An 11,344-nucleotide genomic window follows, 5' to 3' on the forward strand; every position below is an offset into this window, starting at 1 on the left:
GAACACATCTCCCAGGGCAGGACTGGAAAGCCCTCACTGACATCAAAGTGCTCAGGACTCAGCCTGTCTTCGACCGATTCTCAGTTACGTTGATGCCTCATGCTAGTTTGATGCTGCTGCACTCCATAACAAACAGTAAAAGGAACAAGCAGGGATGTATACGCTAACATCCCTAAAACAACAAACACTGTTGCCCAGGAACTCCGATGGGAACAGAGCAGAAAGTAGCTGGGCTCACACCCTCTCCCAAAACGGCATTGATTTCCATTCTTGGAGACAAAACAGTGGGCTTGAGGAACCATAAATCGGAACTAGATGGACATTTTCTGTGTTCTTGTAGCCACATAAAGAGAAATCACCATTTAAGAGTCAACCCTTCTAAAATCCAAGGCCCCCAAGAATTAGCCCACAGATTCACAGAGACAATTTTACAAAACTGAGTGAACGTTTAAAAACTCACTCAGATTTTGGCACCATGTGAAAAAACCAGGAGTGAACGGAGAACCCAGTAAGACCAATTCACACGGAGGGTAATAAACATGTGGCACATGTTACCAATGAAGGTGGTTGAAGCAACAAGTAGAAATAAACACAAGAGAAGTCTGGATTTTTTTTTTTTTTTGGTGGGAGAAGGTTATTGAAGGTCTGTCTGACACAGGAGGCAGGCAGGCGGGCCAGAAGTGCTACTGTGATCCCCAAGCAACGATTTAAAAAGTGTCCGAAATGCTGTGCACCGTGCATTTCAGTAACAGAGAGACAATTCAAACTACCCACTTGGAATGGGCAAAATGCTGTTTTGTTGTCAATTATCAGAGCTGTAAGCGATTTTTCCCCACTGGAAAAGTGCATGCACCACCCTGTCCCATTTGTCTTCCTGCTTCTGCAGTGGAAACAAAAGAACAGGAGCCTGGGCTCAAACAACAGAACAAGAGGTGTCAGATGAGCAGGGACTTTGGTAGCTAACAGAATGCAGTTGCTTGATTTTGCTGAACTAGTTAACTCCGTAATTTATTCTTGCTGCTGAAGTTTTCTGTGTGGCTCCTTTTTTTCCTGCTCAGAGACTGTTTTGGTTTTAATTTCACCACAGGAGGGCAAAGAACAAGTGATGAGAATGAACGATGCTTTGCAAATTCACATCATCATCCATCAAGAGATCTCAGCATAGTCACTAAGAGGTCTAAGGTGGTGATCAAGTGATTAATCCCATCACCCTGCTAATTGCATTTCATTTACTGATTACTGGGAGACACACGTTCACCCAAGCTCCAGCATAGGTCTGTGCAGAAGTGGAAGCAGCCATTCCCAGATTATCTTTGATAAGCTTCATTATCATTCCCAAACTGATTTACACTTACACTGTGGAGTCTGCATTGCAGATTTGTAACAGTTACTGTAGAAAAAAAACCCAAGGGGCAGCTATTAGGGCTGATGAGAAAAAGATGGATCATCAGTGTTCCTGAACTTGCTCTCATTCTGCATTTTAAAGAGAGTCAAAATCTGCTTATTATGTTTTGCCTCCCCAAATTAAATTGATTATTGATATACGAGGGCACTAAACAGCCAACTGGTTAATGCACAGGACACTGCAGCCTCACATGCAAATTCGTGCTTTGGACCCACACTTGTACCCTTCACATCCAAGGTGAGTCTGCCATGTTGGTCAAAAATCCTGCCTCAGCTCCTGGTGATGGTTTATCAGAAGTTTCCACAAATCAACGTTTCATGTTTTTTTCACAACTCACCTCCTGTTCCAGCTTCAACAATGCTGTTCCAAAAAGAGCAGCAACTGCCTTTAACCCAAAGGACCCACATTTTCATGCTCAAAAGTTTCAGGGGCTACTTCATCCATTGTCCAAGAGTGCAGAACAGGACGCCTGCACTCCAAACTAAGCCAGATGGGGCTCACACGGACTGTTCTTGCTGCAAAGCTGAATTTAGTCCCGTGGTGATATGTTCTATGCTCAACAGCACTTTGGATTCTGATTTTTATGGTGTTCTTTTGCAATCAGAGGGTCTTTAGGACAAGCCAGAAGTTATTCAGTGTCTGATTTGCCAGCCAATGCTTGTTGCTCTTTGTAAGCCAAGCCCAAATGCTGGGAAATCTAGAAACACTTCACAGCCTTGTGCTTAATGCAACATGTCATGTTCCACAGTGATATATTTTTTTTTTTTTTTTACCAAAAGACAAGCAGCTTAATGAAAAATAGAAGTCCTTGCAAATGTAGAAGCCAGAACCTAGAGACCATGCATTTCTGCATCTGTCTTGTTCCTTCCTATCTTCTGTTCACATTTGGACTAAAATCTTCAGATGTATATTATGCATCACTGTGAAATCTCACTCGAGTAGCCCTCTGGCTCATCAATTCTTTAACAACTTTGTAAGTGAACTTGAGTTCATCTAGCAACTTCTCCCCAAGTACCACCCCCCTGAAGCCTAACACTCTTCACTTGGTGAGGTGTTCCCAGGCTCTCAGGCATCCACTCATGGATGGTTTGCCTTTTCAATGCCTAACAACTTACTCCCATCAGACTTCTGGTGTCACAGATGTTTCATGCATTTTAACAGTAGGTGGTGTGGCCCTCAGAAAAGCAGAAATCAGCAATATCTCTCTTCTCACTTGATATGAGCACAGAACCTCATCCAAGTGCTTCACTGCTGTTGGACACGAGACGTTAGGTTGTACAGAGTTGACTTTGACACCAAAAGCCCTGGAAGACCTGATCGAAGTGGAACACTAATTCCTCACCCAGTAATTACTTTTAGAGTTTCTCCTAGTCTATGCCATTACTTTCAGCCCATATAGTTCTCACATTCCAGGTATTAAACAAAATAATAAAGTAAATAAATAAAGCAGCAGGGCTCAGAACTAAGAGTCAGAAAAGTAATAACCACAAAATTGAGTGCACTGGAGTATAACTAGAACACCAGGAGGAACACTGAAACCGTGCTGTAACTCTGTGATGTAAAATCAGGAAAGAGCATGTCCCAGAGCTCACTTCCTCCAGCCAGGTCCCCAGTCTACATGCACTGGACGTGGTTCCAACTGAAGATATTACTCTCCCATTCACTTACCACCAAACTTCTCAAACGTAACTTTTAGTTTCTTAATCTGACAGGACGGGCTCTGGCTCATTGGGCCTGATCCTTTCCATTTTACTAGGTTCCTCTGGGCAGATCTCCATGACTTCACAGCTGTGAAGACCGTTAGCTTTCTGATTTACTTCTGAGGCAAGTCACTAGAAATCAAACCTACAATACCTTCTGCGAAAGGGCTCTCACGTGCATGTTAAGAATTCAAGGGGTAGGTAACCCAAGTGCCAGAGAGAATGTGTCCCAGTGAAGCCAGGCTTATCTCTAGGAAAAACCAGTTTCATCTTCAAGAAAGTTTGGACTTTTCCTGTTCTGTTTGAAGTTAGAAACAAGCCTCTTTCGTACCCTGAAGCAGCTGTGCAAGACACAATCCTAACAAAACACCGTAAGATCAAGATTTTTTTTTTTTTGAGGGAAAAAACCCAAACCCAAACCCTAACAGAGCCAGAGGGAGAAACAAAAGGTCACTTTTGACAAAAATAAAACTAATCATCTTGTTGTTTCGACGCATAACTGGTAATGCCTTCCAGTAAGAGGTAATGGCTGGAAACCCTGAAGTATCAGAACTTAGGGCAGAGGTCAAAAATGACTTATTTTAGAGGCTAGCTTTCTGTAAATAGTACTTGATGACCACATGACCTGAAATTTAACCCTATCATTCAGGGGGGAAAATTTCCCAAAGATAATGAATCCGGTTCATTTTAGGAGCAGAGTAGGCTGCACAGAGGAGTGACCAGCTACTGAGAGCTGCAGTGCAAGGCCACAGTGCAGTTCTGCTGACATGGAGGGCTCAATTACACAGATGCTTTGCTCGACGTGTTCCCTCTGCATTGTGGTGAACCAGTGAGGAATGAATCCACAAGCAGAGGTGGGAGATTTAGGTGGACAAGAGAGGACCATTTTTGGTCACTTTATAAAAGTAAAAAAACCCCAAAACCTGACAAACAAATAGGAAAATTTTGAAACAAAGCTTAATGAAGTCAAAATACACTAGTAGACTCCATATCCACTGGGCTCCAGTCTGGTACAGGGAAGATGCAAATTCTCTGTATTTCTAGCTGAACCTATTTATTATCAAAGGGAATAATGGCTATAGTGATAGACACACATTAGGCACTTATCACAGCATCAACTATCCTGTCACCCCCATTCTTGGAAAACACCGAAAGGCCAACAGAAAACACCAGGACACTTACAAAAAGCAGGAGGCATTTGTTCTCGCGGATGGCACCGCAGCAGCCAAGAAAACCCAGCAGAAAGAGCATCGCTCCCATAGCCAGCATGATGTATGCTCCCGTGAAGAGCAGAGGGTTGGCAGCCACTATCTCTCGAAAACCTGTGGGATCCACAATGACCCAGATTCCAACTCCCAGCAGGCACGCTCCTCCCAGCTGTCATGGCACAAGGAGAGGAGAGAGGGGGAGATAGGTCAACATAAATCAACTGCTGCAGCAAAATCGGAGTTGTTGCTGTATTTCAATTAAAGGTATTCACTTGGAGAATTTGTGTTTCTCCATGGCATATAATTCTCTGCCAAGGAGGTGACTGCTGACATGCTACTCTTAGTGTCTCTTGCTCACTAAATGAAACATTTTCAGCAAAAGCACCTTTCTTCCTTAACACGTCACTCTACTGTTTACAGCCTCCCTAATGCTGAATGACCCAGTCTTGAGCTGCTGCCACATCTGCAGGGGACAGCCCAGCGAAGGGGCACATGGGAGTAGAGTTCAGGGTGGCTGAGCTCTCCCAGCCTTCCTGTCAAAGACAAGAGCAACACGGTCATCGAGAATGAGACTACCTGTGGTAAGAAAATGACTGTCTTTCCTAGTGAAAAACTCAGCAGGGCACCCAGGACTAGAAAACAGTTTCTTCCACCATTCCAATACAGACCACATACAACACTAGTTACACCTTTCCCTCTGGTCTGCCTTTGCCTAGGAGAGGAGTATCTCGGACAACAGTAACCACTGTGCTGGCTTTCTGAATGTCTCAGCATCTTTGGATGCTGCAAAATCCTTACTGAACAGCAGTGCAAAGCTGAGGGCATATTCTGTACCATGGCAACCTCACCAAATTACATCCTATCCTGCAGACTGCTGGGAACAGGAGGATTCAAGAGAGGAAGTGGATTTTAAGTACTTACAAATATAAAGAAGTTGAAAAGAAACATCAGGTACTTCATGCAGCTCAGACAGTCTCCCTCCATGGTCTTCAGGCTCCTTGACTCAATTCTTCCTGCAAAACACCAGTGCTTCCTTAGCACATGCACTTTTTATCAGAGTGACACAATTCTACTTCCATTTGTATTTTCCCTCGTGGAGTTACTTAGGCAGCAGGGCTCATTTCTTACCCGAACAAGGCAACATAGCACAGGCTAGTAGGAGCTAATGATCACTGCTAAGTCCCTTTAAATTCTTCCAGGTCGAAAGGACTATGCAGATGTGAAGAGGAAGGTTGCAGGAGAGGAAAAGTCCAGCTTTGCTTGCAGACTGAGATGTGAGGAAAAGCCTCCCTCTGCACATGAAGATTCCCCCCAGTCCCTAAAGCCTGTCAAGTCTAACAGGCACTGAACATACCTAATTCATGCCAAAAAAGGCCATATTTGAAAGGTTCACAAACCTGCATTTCTGGACAGTTAGCCTAGTACAAGGACATTTTCAGGAAAACGTTTGTAGGAGCTGGGCTGGGAATGACCGCAGTGCATGGAAATGGGAGGGCCTCAGCCTGGGGCCCAACACCTGCTTGTCATGCAGTGTGAAACCTCCTGTGCCACCAAAGTCCCACCCTGAACAGGTCATCTGCAGGCAGAGCCCATGGATCAAAGTTGGCAAGCTTTTAATCCCAGGAAAAAATGCGAAGGAATCTGAACCAGTTTTGAAACTCCACATCTGAATTAGACAGCAAGCTACTTAGGACAGTACTTATATGGGAAGAGCAGCAATAAATTCTGACCAGGTGAGACTATGTTGGAAAAAAGTTTCTGCCCCAAAAAGCTTGCTGTTTAATGAAGTGACTGTGTCTCCCAATATCACCAAGTACCCCAGAGGGACCGACAAATAAATACATAAAATAGTAAAACTTTCACTGAAACAGAAGACAGTGCAGTCGTTCACAGATGGATGCCTACATATGCAGAGAGGCACAAGCTTGCCCAGCTCCCTAGAGAAGCCCTCCCAAAGCCCACATGCTTCTTAAACCATCTCTTCACCTTTCTCCACTGCAAATGCCATTCCCTAAATAGACCTCATCCAATGATATTCAACACTGGCAAAGTACATTCAATTCACTTAAAAGAAAAAAAAAAAAACACAGAAATTATCCAAGGTTTTCACCAGGCCAGAAATAAAACTCTCTCTTTCACTCCTTCATCGTCTTTGCTAATCCACAAAACTTTGGAGTGCTGGAGAGCCTCACAGGGTGCTTCCCTCTGTGACCATGGGAACTGCTCTACTTTAGCCAAAGGGCTGAGAAAAACCATGGCAGGCAGCGCTTCCAGCAAGGGGCTGCCCAAGGTGAACAGCCAGATTCACATCATACAGAGTGTGTGTTCGCTGCACTTCTTCAACTCCATTTAAAAATCAAATCAGTTCCTCCGCAGTGGGAAAACAGGCAGACACACAAATGGATCACAAGGACATGCAGCTGCTTTCCCCCTGCATCTCTGCTTGCTTGGGGCAGGACAGCAGCATGCTTCTGCTGCCTGGGTACCATCCAGGGAACCTCCTTTGCTAGAGGGATCCCAAGCAGATCCGCAAAGCCAGCCTGACAGTCCACCTCTCTTCTGAAGAAATACAAACCTGAATCCAAACCTGAGAACAAGGGCAACATTTTCTTTCCAAAGGTTTGGTTTTTTTTTTCCCTACCTCTGGTACACAACTGTCCAGAGACACAAAACCAAGACTGTGACTAGTGGAGATAGAGTGGGGCACAGAGCTCTGATGTGGGCCTGGAAGAGATGCCCACAGCTTACTGATGGTGTTCAAAGCCATGTCTGCAAATCTCACAGAGAATGGATATCTTGAAATCCAGAAGGAATTGCCCTGGGGAGGGAATTCTTCAGTTTCATGGGAAAGGTGAACCTTCAGGTACACTAACCCATGAGCTTGGACACTATAGTAGAGAGTGATATGAAAATACAAATTGATACGATACTGGAAATTCAAGAGCTCTAGAATTAGTGATGCCCAGATGTTCCCATCACCACACAAAAACATTATGCTCCAGTGAAACAAAGGATTGCTAAACCTCAGTATATTAGCCAAAGTCTGAAAGTTACCTGAGAAACTTCTAAGACCTGCTGCCTTGAGCACCCACCCACGTGATCCACATCATAGCAGCCTTAGGCAAAAACAGGAATAAAAAGCAAACCAATTCAGCCATATTGTGCCACTCCACATCACTCACACTCATCTCGCTCCAGAGGCACCCACATGAAAAACATTGCCTGTGGTCTAAGAAGCAGCAGCTCCTGGGTCTAACGCTGTCTTGCTGCTCTGTAGAGGTGATAAATCGCATTCCTACCTTACTTTACTTTCCATGTCTGGGTCTGCTTCCCCTGCAAGAAGAGAGTCTCCCTTGGACCCGCTCTGATTTGCACAAGCTGAGCACAGGCCTCCTTTCCTTTACAAAGAATCATAGAATCATAGAATGGTTAGGGTTGGAAGGGACCTTAAAGATCATCTAGTTCCACCCCCCCTGCCATGGGCAGGGACACCTTCCCCTAGACCAGGTTGCTCAAAGCCACATCCAGCCTGGCCTTGAAGACAGCCAGGGATGGGCCATCCACAACATCTCTGGGCAACCTGTTCCAGTGCCTCACCACCCTCTCCGGGAAGAATTTCTTCCTGATATCTAATCTAAACCTCCCTGATTTCAATTTATACCCATTACCCCTTGTCCTATCACTACAAGCTCTTGTAAAAAGTCCTCTCCCAGCACCCTTGTAGGCCCCTTCAGGTACTGGAAAGCTGCAATGAGGTCTCCTCGCAGCCTCCTCTTCTTCAGGCTGAACAAGCCCAATTCTTGCCGCCTTTCGTCATAGGAGAGGTGCTCCAGCCCTCTGATCATCCTCGTGGCCTCCTCTGGACTCGCTCCAAGTGGTCAAAGACAAACCTAAGCTATGACTCCCTGCATTGCTGCTGCCTGTGCATCCACTCAGTATGTTAAAAAGTTTTCTAGGTGTGAGCAGGGAAAGGAGACTCTAAATCCATTGAGCAACCAGGTCCCGAAAGCTTCACTGGCAGGGCCACGCAGTCACAGTAACTTGGGAGCAGCACGAACACATGCACACTCAGCATTGACATGCGAGGACTCCCTCATGTGCCTGGGCAAAAAGTTGTCCCCAGTGGTGGGGCTGGGCTCAGATTTGTAATTTCTAAACCCACCATGCTTCACGCAGCAAGAAACAACTAAGTGGTACCCTACTGACTGTGCTGTGCTTCAAGCCAACAACACACCCAGTGGGTCTTACAGATCCTGCAGGTCAGGATGCACACGTGGAAGTCAGTGGCAACAGGGGAAGGTCTGGGCTGGCAAAGCCAAGAGCAGAGCATGTCAGAGCTTCCACACTGTAAGAAGTCAGTGCAAACTTCCAAAAAATGCTATCCCACTGCTCTGATCTGAGAAAGAGGAGCTCTGAGCAACAGTTTCAGTGCTGGAACTTAGAGCTTGGAGAGATCCACACAAATCAGTATAACACACCCTTTCCAGTTCCTGCTGGGTACCCAGATTCCCAAGCAGCACATGCAAAATCACCATTTGGATGCTGTGATTGCACTGATTAAAACAGGGCAAATCAACCAAAGGCGTGATCTGACCACTTACGCAGCACTTAAAACTGTTTCATGTTAGAGCTCACGCACTCCAGCGTGTGTGGAATATATTACCTTCTAGTTCACGTATGCAGTAGTGCTCTAAACTCTGAAGAGTACATAACTAATACTATTTACAAGCAATGCAAGCAAAATGCAAATAATGCTACTTACGAACAATGTAATTATGAAACCATTTTTACCAACTGTTGCCTTACTAATTAGCTGAAGGTACCTGAAGTCCCTGATGACAGGCTGCATGCAGAAAAGAAGTGACATGAAAGGACAGTCCTGACCCACATAGCTGCTTTTCCCCTCCACCTTCCTTTTTAAGCCGTACACACAAAAAGCAAATCTTGTAAGTTACTCCTATTACACAGTGATGCAAGTGTGATAAAAACTGAACGCGTATGTTTTAGTCTACCTTTTAAAAATATCTTCTCTCCCCTCCTACGGTCCTCAAATTTGTGACAGATTAAGTTCTCCTCTGCAGGAGACATTCAATGCTAAGCAAACATTAACAGTCAGAACTGCAGAGACAGCGGCTGACAGATGCTCTCCCTGGCTTGTCCCATCTCAGACCTGTGAGACATATGAGAGGCATTTGGTTTTGTCTGAAATGTAGCTATAAATGTTCAGCTTTTTCTTAGGAAGATTATTCTACATTTCTCCCCTACCCCCACCCTAACACAAATTTTATCTTGTAAAGTGATGGGGAGGCTAAATATCCCCAGCAGTGTAGCCAGGAAACATATCCCAGCTGTTGTAATCAGTTAGGAATAAACTCTAGTTTTTCAAGGCAATGCTTTTTTTTGTTCTCCAGCCACCATTTATTTCCTTCCTTCTGACATTTGTTTTTGCATGCTCTGCGGGTACCTTGAACTTCACGTATCTACAGACAGCTGCTCAACTACACCTCCAAAAACTGCTCCCAGGTTTCTCTTTGCTACCACTGGCATTTCCCCCTACCCCCATATCCCTTACCCCTTTCACACTGGATTGAACCCACGGTTTCACTTCAACTGCTTCTTTACCTTTGCCTTGGAGATGGAATCACTGAAAAACTTAGGTTGGACAGGACCTCTGGATGTTGTTGAGTACAAACACCCACTGCCTCCAACCTGGGCCAATTCCAAAGTTTGATCCGACTTCAAAGTTAAAGCAAGTTGGTCAGGGTCACATTACTGAAGTTTCAGATACCTCCAAGGACGGACATTCCGCAGTCTCCCTGGGCACCTCTTCCAATGTTCGACCGTTTAAAAAGGTTTTTCAGAACAGCTGTCCAAGGTTCCCTAACAGTCTCCCCATCTCGAATACTTAATAGAAATCACAGAATAACCAAGACTGGAAGAGATGTCTAGAGGTCACCTTGTCCAACCCTCATTGAAAGCACTTTTTCAGTCACTTCTATCACAATGTCCATATTTATCTTCTTCTCACATACATATCTCTTTGCTGTCAACATGCACGACGACCTTGTCCACTGAACTGATCTGTTGGGTCCTTTAAAACCCAAGAACCAGTTCTGCGGTACCTCCTACAACATATTAGTTAATGGCTTGAGGAGCAAATGGTACTAATTCACACCTATTTTCACAATGCAACCGAGTAAAAGCAGAAGACACGCTTGAAGCTCTCCAGAACCACCACCAGACAGCCCTTAAAGGAATTAGAAAACATGAACCAGATTCTCATTCCAGTCACTGCATCAATTTCTAGAGGCAAATTTCCACAGAGTCTGCTCCTCTAGATAGACCAGAGATAGGGGCAGTTTAATTAGGAGACTGAACAGGATGAACTTGCTGCAGTACACCTCGCAGGGGGTATGACGGCAGATGAGCTATGTATTTCTCATTCCCCTCTTGCACACCACAGCTACACCCATCCAGCCTTGACAGAGATACCGAGAAAGCAGCTGGTATGCAGAAAGAAAGAGCTGCAAATAAGACTCACCTTCACAAATCTTAGGACTTGAAGCAGTGTCTATTCTAGTCTTCAATTGTCTGTGTGTCCCATGTATCTCCTTCTATCCAAGCTTGTCCTGTAGAGAAAAAATATGCAATTACTTCGGCAGTCAATAAAAAGCAATCACGTTAAATACACAATTCATTAAAACACACCATCCTGATGAATATGCTCAGTCTAATTGCCACCTTAATTCAGTGTACATTAGCACTAATGAAGAGCTTTTAATACCCAGTGAGGGATCCAGTTCCTCAGAATATCTTTAACAATGTTTGAGGTGTTTTAAATGCCCACAGACCACATGTAAATCTATAGTCCCATTACACATGCACCTCATACCACAACAGGACTAGATTAATACCAGCTGCACCTTCAATATTTTATAGGAGGTTTAGACAAACTTTAATCTGCTGTGACTTTACAGTCCATTTACTGGGAAAATGGAAAAGGCAGAGGAAGGGAGATGGAATGCATCTTT

At 44.6% G+C, this 11,344-nt stretch overlaps 1 protein-coding gene across 1 annotated transcript in view; it reads right to left on the reverse strand.

Annotated features, from left to right (window-relative positions):
* TSPAN18 (tetraspanin 18) overlaps window positions 1-10,917 on the reverse strand; it is a gene marked incomplete at its 3' end in the record, with an annotated part of 22,763 nt that extends 11,846 nt beyond the window's left edge. Inside the window, exons 1-3 of the mRNA XM_010155361.1 lie at window positions 10,855-10,917; window positions 5,235-5,326; window positions 4,288-4,482 (exon numbers count right to left, since the gene is read on the reverse strand). Of these exons, the coding sequence (XP_010153663.1) occupies window positions 4,288-4,482; window positions 5,235-5,297 (258 nt within the window). The remainder of the gene's footprint in view (window positions 1-4,287; window positions 4,483-5,234; window positions 5,327-10,854) is intronic.
* Window positions 10,918-11,344: the final 427 nt, after the last annotated feature.

The sequence above is a fragment of the Eurypyga helias genome, unplaced genomic scaffold (genome assembly GCF_000690775.1).
Source record: "Eurypyga helias isolate BGI_N326 unplaced genomic scaffold, ASM69077v1 scaffold18987, whole genome shotgun sequence".
In the NCBI taxonomy this organism is placed as follows: Eukaryota; Metazoa; Chordata; class Aves; order Eurypygiformes; family Eurypygidae; genus Eurypyga; species Eurypyga helias.